At 43.8% G+C, this 15,750-nt stretch overlaps 2 protein-coding genes and 1 pseudogene across 2 annotated transcripts; 2 read left to right on the top strand and 1 right to left on the bottom strand.

Annotated features, from left to right (window-relative positions):
- Positions 1–1,781: 1,781 nt before the first annotated feature.
- Positions 1,782–4,891, top strand: LOC101785809 (putative D-cysteine desulfhydrase 2, mitochondrial). The gene is made up of 6 exons (XM_004969584.3): positions 1,782–2,168; positions 2,259–2,301; positions 2,573–2,887; positions 3,199–3,328; positions 3,848–4,024; positions 4,536–4,891. The coding sequence occupies exons 1-6, from the start codon at positions 1,839–1,841 to the stop codon at positions 4,762–4,764; spliced, it is 1,224 nt and encodes a 407-aa protein (XP_004969641.1). The 5' UTR covers positions 1,782–1,838; the 3' UTR covers positions 4,765–4,891.
- A 531-nt stretch (positions 4,892–5,422) lies between these two features.
- LOC101769513 lies at positions 5,423–8,481 on the top strand (annotated as a pseudogene).
- Positions 8,482–8,643: 162 nt separating this feature from the next.
- LOC101785141 lies at positions 8,644–13,493 on the bottom strand. Its single transcript, XM_004969582.4, has 11 exons — positions 12,821–13,493; positions 12,586–12,702; positions 12,376–12,476; positions 11,789–11,860; positions 11,600–11,681; positions 11,434–11,514; positions 10,700–10,741; positions 10,102–10,134; positions 9,836–9,901; positions 9,593–9,739; positions 8,644–9,269 (listed from the first exon to the last, which is right to left on the bottom strand). Exons 1-11 carry the CDS (start codon positions 13,064–13,066, stop codon positions 9,093–9,095), a joined length of 1,164 nt encoding a protein of 387 aa, XP_004969639.1. The 5' UTR covers positions 13,067–13,493; the 3' UTR covers positions 8,644–9,092.
- Between the last annotated feature and the right edge of the window lie 2,257 nt (positions 13,494–15,750).

The following is a 15,750-nucleotide window of genomic DNA, read 5'->3' as shown; positions in this document are numbered from 1 at the left end:
GACGATGAGCACTTGCCTGGACGATGGCGAGGACGGCAAGATGCGCAGCGCTTGGGCGACGGCAAGGATGGGGTAAGATGCGGGTGGTGCTGATGGACGAAAAGGCAGCGACTGGCTGGATGGCGATGAGTATGGGGAAATCAAATGAATGGATAGAGCGGAGGTTAAGCGGTGATTTTTTTTATTTCCATGTGTGGATCCCACGTAATAAACAGATGGCATCAAACCACCCACAAATATCTTCTACTACTATACTAGGACAATGCACCAACATATTGTGAAGTGAAGACAACATATTAGGAACAAGCGAATAATAACATTAGAGCAGGTAAGGATCTGTAGCAACGCACGGGCATTTCTGCTAGTTTTTTAAAATATCAGTGGTGGAAAATTCAGTTACAAATTTAGGGAGTTATTTTAAATATTTTTTATAATGATAAAAGTGGGTAATTTTGATGAAGATTAGAGGTTACTTTAATTTATTTTATATAATGATAGATGGGTAATTTAGATATAAATTTAGGGAGTTAGTTTAGGCTATTGTCATATGTGGGTAATTTTTTAGAAAATATAATAGATCCAATGGCTATGATGATTTGAGTCTACCGATTAATGATTAGATGTTTTGCTTTTTTTTGAGAATTTCTTTGATTTCTCTTTTTTTAAGTGTCCACCGTCCTAAGTGGCTTCACCTAAAGACTTCAAAATACGCCTCCAATTAGCAATAGTAAGATTGGTGTTGGGTCGTTAGTTAGTCTAAAATACGACAAACGTTCAATAGTGAATTGGGAATAGCTTTCCTCAACCTAGATTCTTGAAATTTATCCCCACCAATTTACTCTACTATCCCCCAAACTTATATCCGTTTACACTTCCACTTTGTTATATGATGTGTCGTGAGCAACTAATACTAGCTGAGAAACCAAATCCTTCGACTGAAGTTCCACTTAGATCCTCCCAACTTATAATTATAAGTTGTAATAGCTAACCGAGCTTATACTCCCTCCGTTCTATTTTACATGTTATATTAGGTTTGTTCTAAGTCAAACTTGTCCAACTTTAACTAAATTTATATAAAAATATAACAATATCCACAATAGTGCATGTATATGGTAGTGCACATATCAAATTTGTTTCATTAAATTCGTCATGGGATATATTTTGATAGTGTAGTACAAATGTTGTTATATTTTCTACAAATTTGGTCAAAGTTGGACAACTTTGACTTAGGACAAACCTAATATGATATGTAAAAAATTAGAGGGGTAGCTTTTGTAAAATGGACAGTTATATTCCATTGGATCTACTTTTTGGACTACCAGTTGGCTTACCAAACATAATTTAAGTTATGATATGATGAAATTTTTGTACCGTACAAGTTGTTATGGTAGAGCAACGTAATCTAAAACATTTCAATATTTTATAATAAAAAACAAAATGACCGGAGAGACTCCCCCACAAATTTTGTAAATCGTTGCTGAACAATGTAAGTCCTATCATATTTGCAATTCATGATGAACTCGGGTTTCGTCTCTATAACACAACAACAACACAGCCTATTAGTCCCAAGCAAGTTGAGGTAGGCTAGAGTTGCAACCCAACAAGAACCACGTATCAGGGTACGGTCTCTAGAACTTACAAAAATAAATGAATTCTCTGTTACCACTTAACTTGGTGCACGTGAAAATGCACAACCTGTATTTACGCCACCGATGGATAGAGGCGTAATTGCGTTCTACGCGGCTCAGGTAGCTTCCTTTCTAGCGTCAGCGAATCACCACCGTACATGTTTACAGGCCATCTAGCATCTCCCGCCGCCGCCGCCGCGGTCTCGTCCCATGCGTCCGACGCCGGCGCTCGCCGCTGGCGGACGGACGGTCGCGAACCTCCTCTCCGCCACGGAGTGGATGCTGCCGTCCCCGGCCAGCCAAGTCCACACCATCTCCGTCTTTCCCTCCCAATCCCAGTCACCCACCCCTCGTCACGAGTTCGCCTTCTCCAACCTCACCACGTCGCTCGGGAAAGGCGGCGGCAAGGGGGTACAGGTTGGGAGTTCTAGGTTCCACGTGGTGCGCGACGACCTCCTCCACCCGCTCGCCAACGGCAACAAGGCGCGCAAGCTCGATGCGCTCCTGCCCCTCCTCCGCCGCCACGGCGCCACTGACATCGTCCGTTCCTTCACCACGGCGGCACTGCTTTTCCTGTTTTTGGCATCCCATTTTCTGATATGTTGGTAATGCTCACTGTTCCAATTGCAGGTTACGTGCGGGGGTTGCCAGAGCGCCCATGTCGCCGCAGTCGGTTAGTCCAATGACTCTGTTCGATTCCGATGTATCCCTGCAAATTTGTTTTATTGCTTTACATACCACGTTCATCTGATATCTCGATTCATACGCTTAATGCAAATTTGACCACTTGAATCGCTTGTTCCATTTATTACAGATTTGCATACTGTTCACGTGCTTAAATCCAAATTTTGTTTCTTGACAAGCTTTTTCATTTAAATGGTTTCTCCATGTACCGTTTTAATTTCTTTACTTTATTGACAATGTAGTTTCTCACTGTGTATCAGCTGTTCATTGTGCCGAATGGGGTATCAGGCCACATATACTGCTGAGAGGCGAGCAACTGGATGTTCCCACAGGGTATAATCTGATCTCTTTGATGTTCGGCAATGTGACATATGCCTCGCGGTCAGTGTATGCCCAAAGAGATGAGATGCTTTATGAGCACGCCACAAAGGTTGCTGGTAGTAATGGTACAGTCATGTGGGCTGATGATATTGTTGGAGAGGATTTGGTTGTAGATGAGGACACCACTGATGGAAATTGTTCAAGAAGAGTAATGATTGTTAAGGAAGGGGCTGGTACGGTTCAAGCGCTGCTAGGTAAGAGGAATTGCTTCTGGATTGTTTCCATCTTTCATTCATGACTTCACATGCTTTTTTTATTGCCAAAAGAAGATGATAAGCTCGTGTTCTAATTTATGCATATTTGGCTGATTCCATTATATTCAAGCTATGTTTCATCAGGACTGAAATTCAATTCTGAGCATTAATAGATCAGTATGTTCCAGTATGTTGCCCAGAATATGTTGATTATTTACGCCTGTCCTGAGATTTGTAAAAAGAAAAGTTTTACTGAACCCTGAAAGAGAAAGAGATCATGCAACTTTTCACATGCTTTATTGTCTCTTCAGGTGTCATGCGGCTAGTGGACTATCTTTCTGGTTTGACGTTATTTGGACAGGACGAGAAAGTTCATATCGTGGTAGATTCTGGAACGGGCACAACAGCTATGGGGTTAGCTCTTGGAGCGGTATGTCTAGGGTGCGTTTGATACAACTGCATATGCTGATTGTCATCACACAAGAGCAAGTAAAATATCCTTGTCCTGATAGAAACGAGATTTTAAAAGTTATTTATCATTTAAAAGTTATTTATCCTTGTCCTGATACTTCTTTTTATTAAAAAAATGAATGTTGGAGATACTTCTCAAACATCTAGAGCACAAAAATAAAAATGATAGAAGCTCTTATATTTTTTACAGCAAGAAAAGAGGGATAGGAAAGACCAAACCAAGACAACTGTTGGTACTTACATTTTTATTCCCAAAGATTTCTCACTACAGTAGGCACATGGCTGACCTGAACTTGCCATTTAACCGGAAGTTTTACATCCAAGATTTGTGAAAAAATGGGGAAAGGGTGGTGCTGCTACAAATTCTATTGCATCAAGAATCTAAAACTGTGCCAGTTCTGATTTTCATCAAAGAATCACCCGAAGTTGTTATTCCTGTTCTCTCCACCATCTTTGCTACATATCACATCACATCTCCTCCTCATGCAGACTCCAGTGGAGGGTTACTGCTGTCATGCTTGCTGACACACTTGAAAGGTACAGACAACAAGAGAAGTCCCTTGTATCTGATTTTGAAAAGCTTTACCCTGGATTTTTCCACGGAATGGTGGAAATTGATACTCATGGCAGTCTAGTTCAATGGGTGGAGCGCTTTTCACCTAGAAGGTAACGTTGCTTTTTTACTTGTTATTTGTTCAATCCTATTTAAAGTCACTGAAACTTCTAAAAACTTTTGACAAAACCGAGCAACGTACAAGAGGAACTAGGTGGCATTGTAAATAAGAAATAGGCACACCGCTCCCACCAATAGATCTATTTTCAGTCCTGAACACTTCATAAAACTGATATGTTTTACAGTATAAAGGATTGTGTGCTGGTAGCATTCTTGGTATTTCTGAAATTTGATTGTAGTTTCATTCAACAGATGACATTCATTGCAGTTTATGGGTATCCATCTATTACTTGCAGTGGTATCCATCTACTGCTTGCAGTGGTAATTGGTATCCCGATTGTGATTGAGGATACCTATCCACCTTAACTCTGAAAGGAATCAACATTAAGTGTACTCTATTTTGGTGAACGAAACAGTCATTTTCATGTGTTTGGACGGTGGAACAAAGAAACTTCGGACTTTTTTTTCACAGAACTATCAATACCTTTCACCTTTTCCCTTCAGATTTGGCAAGGTGCTGGATGGTGAGATCGCGATGTGCCGCCAGGTCGCTCAGCAGACCGGCATCCTGCTGGATCCGATGTACACCCTGGCCGCCTGGGAGCAAGCCGTGGATCTGTGCCGTCGAGACAGTGAGGTCAAAGTGGTGATGATCCATACGGGCGGCACCCTTGGTCTCTTCGGGCTGGCGCAGAGGTACTCGCCACAGTTCACCACAGGCGAGCAATCCTAAGATAATGTTGATATGCAAGTGTGCAGGTGCGTCGTACAAAAGTATGAAAGTTCGGGTGGCATGGGCTCTGCTGTACTAGTGATGTTTGACTCAAAAGTACTAAGGGGTCGTTTGGTTCCTGACTTAATTTTACACCTGTCACATCGAATATTTAGATAGTAATCAAGTGTATTAAATGTAGACTATTTACAAAACTCATTACATAGTTGGAGACTAAACGGCGAGACGAATCTATTAAGCCTAATTAGTTCATGATTTGACAATGTGATGCTACAGTAGATATTTGCTAATGATGGATTAATTAGGCTTAATAGATTCAATTCATCTTGTCGTTTAGCCTCCATATGTGCAATTAGTTTTATAATTAACTCATATTTAGTCCTCCTAATTAGCTTCTGAATATTCGATATGACACGGATTAAATTTTAGCTCGAGGAACCAAACGTACCTTAAAAAGCCGTTCTCTTTTTCCCTTTGCCCTGTGCGCAGTGCGCCACTTTGTAAAAGAGAATGGATCGTGGTAATGATTTCATTTGGAAACTGACATCATGATTCATTTATGGTTATGTCCGCCACTTTTATCCGTAGCGATTCGATCACACCCCGCAGAGGAGGAAGTATGGGCGCACATCACATGTCGGCCATTGGGCCGCCCCGCATGGTGGCCACAGAGGAAGTGACCGGCCAAGTTTATGAGTCAGTTCATCAAAAAGAAAACAGTATACCGGTGAACGTTTTGTCGGCTGGCAGTATACCGAATGACCGCTTTGAATACCGAATCAGTTCCTGGGCTGTTGTTCTTTTGAATACTGTGCAGCTTCAGGCTTATTTCTTGATTCTTGATGATATTATGGACAACTCTCATACTAGGCGAGACTTCCAAAGGTTTGCCAACTGAATTGTTGCTCTGTCTAAAGATGGCTCAACTATTCATAGGAGTTTTTATTCTTGTACTGCAACTAAAGAAACGTAGGCTTAAATGCTTGTTCAAATAGGAAAGTGTTTTCTTTTTCAGTTTTTTATTCAACTTCTGATACCACTAGTATCGGAGGGATAGTGTTTCATTGAAAGCAGATGCTATCAGATTTTTTTTTTGGGAAATATTATCAAGTTATTGACTGGATGATTTAGAGCTAGCACCATGATTTGAACATGCAGATTAATATTTTTTGCATTCTAGTCCATTCGTTAAGTCCGATCGTCAAGTTATACTTATTATTATCAGTACTCGGAGCAGGCTGGCCTCATTGCTATATAAATGATGGACTTGTGCTCCATAGCCAAATTTCACGGATCTTTAGCCGTTATTTTTTTTTTGGAAAACCCTGCTATGTTGATCTACTGGACTTATTCAATGAGGCAATTATTATACTCAAATTGGTGTTATTTTAGGTCAAGTTTGGCACTGGAACATAATTTTGTTACTACACATCTAGGTTGAGTTTCGGACTACTTCAGGAGAGTTGCTAGATCAAATTACAACAAATGAAGGGTGCAAACAAGTATATTGTACAAGTGTATGTCACCTGATTATGAATATTCACGTCATATCATACTATGTGCTCCTGGTACCTTGCAGAAAAAAATATTACGATTTCGTACTTTTTACTCTACTAGTAAATTTGCTCGTGCGTTGCAATGGGACGCAAGAGTGGCGAAGCAACCATAATGGTAACGCACGTGGTATAGCTAGAGATCCATACTCAGTTGGAGTGGTGACGTTTAAATAAGGAACATATAAGTACCACTATTTTTGCTTTCTAGGGGTCGTGTTCATTTAGGTCTCTTCAATTTCATCCATGTCTTTCTACATTTCTATCATGTATTGTTGGACCCTAGATATCTTATTAAAATAGGCTGCCAAATGCAATTTTGGTACAAATAGACATAAAGAGGAACTTAGTAAGATAACATTAGATATATTTTCAAAGTACAAATTGAATTATACTGTATTGAAAAGCTCATCAAGATGATTTAAGACCTTCCTGGGATCATATTACGTGCATGCCCATAAGCTTTTTCGGAGTCCCATGAAAAAACAAGCAAAAGATTTTTGCATCCCTAGTTTCGTAGTAACATGGGCATGTATGTTGTACGTAGTACGCAATGGCCTTGTAAAAGCCCATGACTCCCACACATGGAGCCAGTCTCGTACGAGTCTACGCTGGTTGCTGCGCATACATGTACTGCTTTACGCTGGCCAGCACATGCGGTCAGCCCAGCGGGGCTTAGCAGTACTGGCAGGCCACCACCAGCGACACGTGGAGAAGTAAATACCGCTCGTTCATATTTCTGTTCGCGTGCGCTTGGCTTGGATCCGTGGCGCCTCTGCTTCCCTCCGCCGCCTGCCTGCCGCCGAGCGCAGACGGCGGCGTCTTTTGTAAAATATGACGAAAGTCTGAATTCTGTGCAGTTACCAGCGCATTGTAGAATACAAGACAGCGTACTATTCCTTCTACTAGCCAAAAAGAAGTGCTACGCGCAATGTGTTTTCACAGTCGCTATAGCATATCAGTATATCACCCTACCCCCAACTTGCTTGGAAAAATGGAACTAAATGAGGTGATTGTTGCTTTAGCGTATCGTTCATCAACGTGTAAAAATCTGGGCACTGAATTCCTGCTATTGTTAAAAACCTGGGAACTGAAATTCTGCTATTGTTAGAAACCTGGAAACTAAATTCCTGCTATTGTTAATACCTGCATCAACTTCACAGCTGCTTTAGCATATCCAAGTAAGAATGCAGATCTAGCCTCCAGGCGAAGTGTGATGTCAGATGCTAATAGCAACAGTTGTGTTCATTCATAGAAAGTGTTTGTGTGCATGTTTTAGTGATGTTCCATTTGACTGTTTCTTTTCGTGATTGGTAACCTTACACTGGAGTTTGCGATTTTCACTAGCAGCAAAATTCTTTTAACCTGTTACAAGGTCGCATGTGCTCTGCTACTGTCTGGTAAGAGTTTGGATGATCATGTTGAAGTGAAGCAAATACTAGTAGAAATGGGTGTTTACTTCCAAATTCAGGTATATTGGTCATCTTAATAGTACACATTTTGGGTTCTTGAACATGTTTGTTTTTTCCTGGGCACACTTTTGCATTAAATGTTAATAAATCATATTTTCCTTTCAGGATGATTACCTAGACTGTTTTGGTGATCCAGATGTTATCGGCAAGGTAAGTTCAGTATACTTTCCTATGATACTATCAAAGTTCTTTGTTTTTTATTTCCAAAGCATTTTTTGGCAGATTGGAATTGACATTGAAGACTTCAAGTGCTCCTGGCTATTTGTTGAAGCACTTCAGCGTGCCATGAAATATAATCTTTGTCTGATATATGACTAGAACACGCTATCTTAATGTCCGCATACCATTTACAGGAAAATTATGGGAAATCAGATCCTGCTTGTGTAGCACAAGTGAAGTCTCTGCACAAAGAACTCGATCTTGAGGCTGATATTTAGCAAATATTTGGTGACTTACACTTCATATATAAGTAGTTGCTAGTATTTCTGTGTCCAACCCTTTATGTATAAATCACAAATACCATGCTTGACATTTTTTTTACTTCTTCGCTTCCTGAGGGTTTTTTGAGTACGAAAGGAAGAGCTATGAAAAACTGATCTGACATTGAAGCACAACCCGATGAAACAGTACAAGCGGTGTTGAAGTCCTTTCTACACAAGATCTACAAGAGGAGGAAGTAGTGGCATATTCTCTCAGCATGTTAATAAGTATGGTAGAATCATTTGGGTTCTCTGAACTTGTTGTTCACCTTTGTCAATAAATAAGAGCACGTCCCAGACAAAAATGAAAGCAGCAAAAAAGCACAGGTGTTTTCATTGTTCTGCAATAATCCGCATCGGCCAATGTAACCAATATACTAAACAGTTAACCAGATGGACACTATATCTTTTTGCATGTGTTTCAATACACTGTCTAAGAACTTGTACAATAACTAAAAAGAGAAAACTAATTCCTTTTTTATTATTATACAAGGGGAGGAATACGTATAAGAGCATTTAAGCTATTGTTACAGCTATCCTGTTCCGTTAGTAGAAAGGGTTGCTAAACATTCCCTTCCTTCACTGCATCTGTCTCCTGCATATTGCATAGTGATGGAGCTGACAAACTTCAAAACTAATGCTCTGTACATCAAACCTCTTAAGTCCTAACTGTCTAAACGCACTCCGATCACTGCCAATACTCTATGATACTCCATATCTCTGTAGCTGCATCTGCAAATACTATCTGCTAATGAGGCTGGTACCGATTATGAACAGTATCTGACCCGTCAAAACGGTGAGTACAAGATTGTGTAAACATTTTGTTAAAAGTTAACCAGCAGCTGAGCCGATTTCGGCGGGCCAATGGTTCCTTGCTCCAACAGATGCATGGCCGCACTATATGAGAACTTTCTGGCAAATAGAAAACATGGAACGGAGGTACCATTGCATTGGCACCACTCTGTCCTGTGCTCCATTTCATAGTTGACATGGTTGATACTCTACAAAAATATTCACAACAAACTATAAGTTGATGAACACAATGTTTCTCTACGATAAGTGGCCCGTCATAAAGTAAACCATATAAGGCTTGAATTTGCATGCACATTGCTATCAGGCATCAGCGACTAATTCTAACACGCAGGCACAAATTCTGAATCTGACTATTTGTTTATTCTGAAATAATGGATGCCACATTCTTGTAACACAGTTCAATATGCTTTATGACCATTATAGCTGGAATGGAATAGGAATATAAGCTTAAATGATTTAAGTTCCCTAAACTTTCACACAATAGACATACAGAACAAAATCAAGAGCTTACCTTGATAGCACTGATATGCTCAGGGCTAGACGTATCATACTCAAATTTCATAGGATGCCAAGTCATTTTGTCTTTTGGATTTGATGACTGGTTCCATGAGGTATAGGTCAAAGTTCTTCTCTCCAGTTCATCTTCAAGACCTTTGATCTAGAATATCAAAACAATGTGCCAACCATTATGAATCTGTGTGATAATTATACTGGTTCCAGCTTTGAGATTTATGGAAGTAATAACAAAGCTTACAGAAAATAATGTCTGCACATAGTGTTCATCCGGAATACAATCATGCTCCTGTAGAACTGCTCCTTTCTGAAAGGTTAAGCGTAGACATAATGTCTGAGACAGAAAACTAATGAACAAGAAACCTTAAGTGCTATGAGCAACAGCTAGAGGTTCACATTTTCCTTTTGCAACCATATACATAAGTATGTCATATCAGATCTACTTCATCTGTATACATGCTTGAGAATACGTGAAAAGAACATACAAAACTGAAACTTTACCAGTACCTGGTTTCTCCGTAAATTGAACCCTAATCGTCTCTGCAAGGAAAGTGAATTACCATATGAGAACAATAATCAGACAAGAATATTCAATTTGAGGATCAGTTGTCCAATGCATGAAATAACTACTGATCAGGGGATGGAAAATGGATTGCCCATTGGATTGATTGAGGATCCAAAGAAACAAAAAGAAAGCATCTACCCAATATAAAACTTGCAGATTAGATCATTTACAGAATAATTCACATTGGTAAGATGAAATGAGTCGATTTACAAAGCATAGGAAGATCGTGCAGATCCATCCATGTTTATCACTACCTCTGACGCAAAATGAATTTCATTTTAGCTAAGACTGCACAGATCAAGGAAAGAATTGTTCTTATATATGATATTTTGCAATTACATTAAGATTGCCTTCTCGTCAATTGGACAATTAGATAATGTTACAAATCATAGTGGAGAGGAAACCATATTAGAATTGAGTTGCATAGAAAATGGGAGGCAACAGGCACTGAATGCCAAATTTTGCACAAAACTTTATATGGGGACATTACGTACAAGGCCTAATAAAAGTGTACAAGAGTGAAGTAAAATAAAAACTTACAGCATTTGGCCTTCGTCCAAGCAACCTCTTGGTCACTACCATCTGCATGGTTAAAACCCCACAGAACTGTTACTCCCGCAGGCTGTTGAATGTGAAACCTATACTATTTGTGTTATGTTGGCACAAAACTAGTTATATTGGTGTAGTGTTTTGACAGCTTCACGTAAGATATAAGATCATAATAAATCTGCACTAGCCATAAGGAAATGGGACCAAGATCATGGTGCTGAACAAAACAGACACTAATCAAGTGGCATTCTTGTAGCTGTTGTATGAAGATGGTTCTGGATGTGTAGACTACGTAGAGTATCCCTGTTTGTGGAAAAGAAGACCAGAATATAGATCTCATAAAGCAACCGCAGATAAGTAACTAGACCATGAAAGCATTTGAGCAGCTTGCTTAGTACTTATCCAAATCAGCAATAGGACGCTACCATTCTTGATTGAATCACAGGTGACCATATATTCAAACTAGGGAATCAAATTTCAAAAGAAGAGTCTTGGCATCCCATCTAATTCCAACAAAACAGTTACATCTACTTTTTTTTAACTAGTTGTAAGTTCAAGCACCCAAGGATCTAGAACTTACTAGAGCAATGAAGAGAAAATGAAACAGTAAAACAGGTGCATTGAAAAGTCCTTTGGTAATCACATTTCTTCAAGAAGGCCTCTATAAAGGCCAAATCAAGCTAAGAATACATCTTGGTGTCAGCATGAAGAGAATAACAACATACCTTACAATGTCTTCTGAATACTTGTAATACATTCTTGTCACGGACAACAACTTCAACATGTTTTCTGGTCAATACTACCCACTGAAATGAGTAGGTAGATGGACTCAAAATACAACTCTCAGTAGGTACTGAAATATCTATAAGAACAAGAAAGCCGAGAAACTACCTGAGATCCTTTCCTCCATTTATCCTTTGGAATGGCAGGAGACATGTTTTGATTATAACGCTTCTCTGTCTTGTCAACAAAACTGAAACACGAATTGACTACATTTGAGAAGAAATAATCTAAAATACTGCAGATCATGAGAATATTATAAGGAACAAATGAGAACTTGCATGTTTTTTTTCCCAGTACCTGTCTACAAAACTTTTAGGTGAAGCCATCAAGTAAGTATATATGTAGCTGAAATTGTAGAGAGGAACACAGCTGCAGCAGGAAAAGGACAAGTATTGACATGTCAATATAGAAGCTGCAAACTTCAAATACACATAGTTATGCCGACAAAGGAAATCAAAATGCAATTGTGATATAGAGTCAGTAGCAAATATAATCAGAATGTAACTTGAGAAACTCTCTTTAAGCCCAGCGAGGAGGGGCACAATCAGGAGTGTGTTAGAACCCAACAAGGAAACCAAAAACAAGGATTCGCAGAATGCCTCCGCGGTTGCAAACTTACAATTATTTAAGGTACCATCACTTAGCAGATCCAAAAATTGTAAACAGTATCGTTAGCAAAGCGGGAAAGGAACGTCTAAATGCATGACTAAAGAATTTCCTGGTCCCAGTCAAGTTCACTTTTGAATTACCATTACCAAACATCTGTTAATGGTTATTAAATTGGTCACGCATTCCATCATGGACCACTTCACAGAATTTGAACTGGATGTACGAACAATATCAGTTAACACATGAGGGAAAAGTCAGAGAGCACCACCACCTACCTATCAGAGAGCAAAACAAAGCGCTGGTTCGCGGGATCCTGGAGCGCTGCGGCGAACAACATCTTCTCTGCCACGACCATGGTGTCTTCGCCCCACACCACCTGCGAGACAACCGTGTTGCGCCAAGTCAAAATAGCACCCCAGCCATGCCGCAAAGCGCCACACATCAAGAGGGGTAAAAGAAAAAAGGGAATCCAAATGGTCCACAACCTTGACGCTCCTCGCAAGTTGCCGCCCGTAGAAGTACGGCGATCCCGTGGTGGTGCGGTCGAGGTGGAACCCCGGCGCGGAGTGCACGTACACCGAGAACCTCCCCTCCTCGCCGTTCTGCGACAACAAACACGCGTCGATCAGGCCAGCAATCAATCCGGACAATAGATAGCTGAACGCGCAGCGCAACGGATGAACGGAAACGGATCGATCAGAGAAAGCCCCCGGTGCTTACGCGGAAGAAGGCGTCCCAGAGGAAGTCGAGAGGCACCCCCGCGCGGACGAGGAAGAGAAAGGCGACCTTGGCGGGCCCCGCGGCGGGCGGGACGCCCAGGAGGAGCTGGGCGCGGAGCAGCGCCACGAGGAGGAGCAGGAAGGACAGCGGCGCGGCGAGGCGGAGGCAGAGGCAGAGGCGCGCCCGCGCGCGGCGGCCCGCCGCCGGCGGGAGCGCCGCCACCGACCCCGACCGTTTCACCGGCATCGGCGGGCGGCGGCGGTGGAGGGGTGGGGTCCGGGCCTACTGCTGGGAGGAGGCCTCCGTGGCAGCTAACATTCTAACTGAAGCGACGAAAAGGCCGGGGAGGGCCCGGGAGGATGGAAGGGGAGCCCGCGCCGCGGCGGGGTTAAAGAGGAGGATGGGCGTTCGCAACGAGAGAGGCCGAGGCGGGGGGGCTCGCGTGGCGTTTCGGCGCGGGCGCGCGGCGGAGGCGCGTGGGATAGACGACGGTGACGGGTTCGTGTGTACGGGCGGGGGCGGCTGCTGGTGGAGGCGGACGGGGAGCCGGGAACGGGGAGAGAGATGTGCCGTGGCCGCGGCTGTGGTGGTGGCGGGCGGTGGGTTTGCGTAAGCTTTCTGGTGCGTTCTCTCGGTTTCGGGCTTTCGGCCCCGTGACGCGCACGGCGTCCCTGTCCGGGTCCGCGGGTGGGTATGGCGCCGCTGCGGGGTGGGGGATACGCGGCGCGGCGGAGTGGGGCTGGAGGCCTGGGATCTGTATCTCGAATGCGGTTTCCAGGTGAAGGGGAGTAGGTAGGATTTGGCTTAGTATTTTTTTTAGATCAAGGGGTTCGAGGATCAGCGCGCGGGGATCTTTCAAAGGCCCCGTCGACGCGCTCCGGAGTTTCTCAGGCTTTTTGGCTTGGGCATATATGCCTTGTCGCGACCTGCTTTTTCCAGATGTCGTCGTGATTTTGGCACAAGGAAGAAATATGTACTATGTTAAAAAAAGAAAAAGGTGTTTGGTCTGCCCTGCTAAACTTTAGGGGCTAGTCCGGTGACTAAAAGTTGCTAAATTTTAGTCCCTTTAGTTCCTAATGGGTTGCTTATAAGGACTAAAAAGAACCTTGGACAAGATTTACCCCTCATTAATGCCTCGTGCCTCCCTCCCCTTCACCCCGCCCCACCCGCCCGCCCGCCCACCCCCGCCATCCCCAGCATTCGCCCCACCCACTGGGAGGAGCCTCGCGAGGCCGCGCGCGGGGAGGCGCAGGGACGTGACGCAACCGCCGGCGTCCTAGGTGCAGCACGCGGCGGCGGTGGGGGAGGGGGACCACACGGCGCGGAGGCCGATATCGTCGGCGCCCGTGAGGTTCCTAGCGAGGAGGAGGAGGCCCGCAGCGTGCGGAGGTCGTCCAGGTGGCACGGCGCAGCTGCCGCTGTCGATAGCAGCGCGCGACAGGAGGAGTGTGGCCATAGATCTAGGGCTCAGTCATGGAGGAGTGGGAGAAGGAAAAAGGTAGAGGCAGGCAATGATCAGGGCAGTTTGATTTTTTCAACTTATTTAATGTCCTTTAGTCACTAGAATCAAATAGGGACTAAAGTTTAGTTTAGGCCTTACTCGTAGGAAATCCTAGAGGCTCCTTGAGAACCTTTGTGAGAATTGACAACCAGATACTTTTCCTGATTAAATCTATGCAGCAAGATTCGACGATAAATCGCGACCGCGTGTAATAAATGCAAGTGTGAATCTCACCGTTTCTCCGATCTAGTCTAGGAGGTAGTACTACAAGTAGCAAAGAATTACCGACCGTCGGCCTCGAATCTCATCTCATGTTTACGAGTCAACCGGGAAGACAGCGAAGCAGGAGGAGGAATCAACGGGCTAGTTGTCCTTTAACCATGGTTTTCACAATCGAACTAGAATGCTAGAGGACGGAGCAGACTTTATCGACGATGCAGCACTCGTGCCAGCACCCGCGATTCCGCGGGCGGCGGGCTATACAGCAACCATCCATGCCTCTCCCTGGCCTCGAATTCCTGAACCCTGCCGGCAGGAACTGGAAGGACGAAGGAGTGCGCCCGTGGCTGTAAAGGAAGGGAAAGGCAAAATAGTGGCTGCGGTTCTGTTCTGCCCGCCGCGCCCTCGCGCCACTTGCGCTGTGCGACTCTGGAAGTCGTCGCCCACGCTTCGCGCGTTGCCGCTTCGGCCAGGCCAGGCCACCTGTCGCGGGCCCGTGTCCACCTCCACCCCACTCGTGACTCGTCGCGCATCGATCAGGCCGGATTCCACGGTTTCCTTTCATCAGCGCTCGCGTGATCAGTCGCAGACTCGCAGGCTAGCTGCTAGTCACCCATCTGGCCCATCCGGGTTTGAAACCCTGGTGTTCACGAGACAGGTTGGGTTTGCGCCCTCCCCTGCCCCTCTCGCGTCGGTCTCCCTCCCGTCTCCACGCGCGGAAGCAAACGTGACTTGACGGCGAAAGAAACTGACGTTCGAAGGACCGAAGCAAAGAGTGGTGGGGGCAGGTGGTTCCGAGACGACAAGCGAGGCACGCGTGATGCCCTGCGTTGCGTGATGCTCAGCGTCACTCCTTGTCGCCGGGTTTAGACGGGGGAACAGTTGTCGCTTCATCGTTTCGCGTTGCCTGTATCCACGTGGTTTTCCTGTCACAGTGCTGGAAAATGGCCTTTTGCGCTAGCTGTTCAACACCCGAACGAAGTCAGGGGTGTTAAGGTGTATACTTTCTCCGTCAAATAAAAAGTACAATCCTAACATTTGGAACCCAGAAGTTAAGGGTGTTAGGGTGTATGATGCAGATGCTTAGCGGACACAGCGGCCATAACAACTCGGAGAGAAAATGCCCAGAGCGGCGGAAATATGAGTAGCAGGTAGTAGTGTAGTACAATTTCAATACATCAAAACGTATGCGCATTTTATCTAAGGCTGC

This window comes from Setaria italica, chromosome V, assembly GCF_000263155.2.
Source record: "Setaria italica strain Yugu1 chromosome V, Setaria_italica_v2.0, whole genome shotgun sequence".
In the NCBI taxonomy this organism is placed as follows: Eukaryota; Viridiplantae; Streptophyta; class Magnoliopsida; order Poales; family Poaceae; genus Setaria; species Setaria italica.
This window is presented reverse-complemented; position numbering and strand designations above follow the sequence as displayed.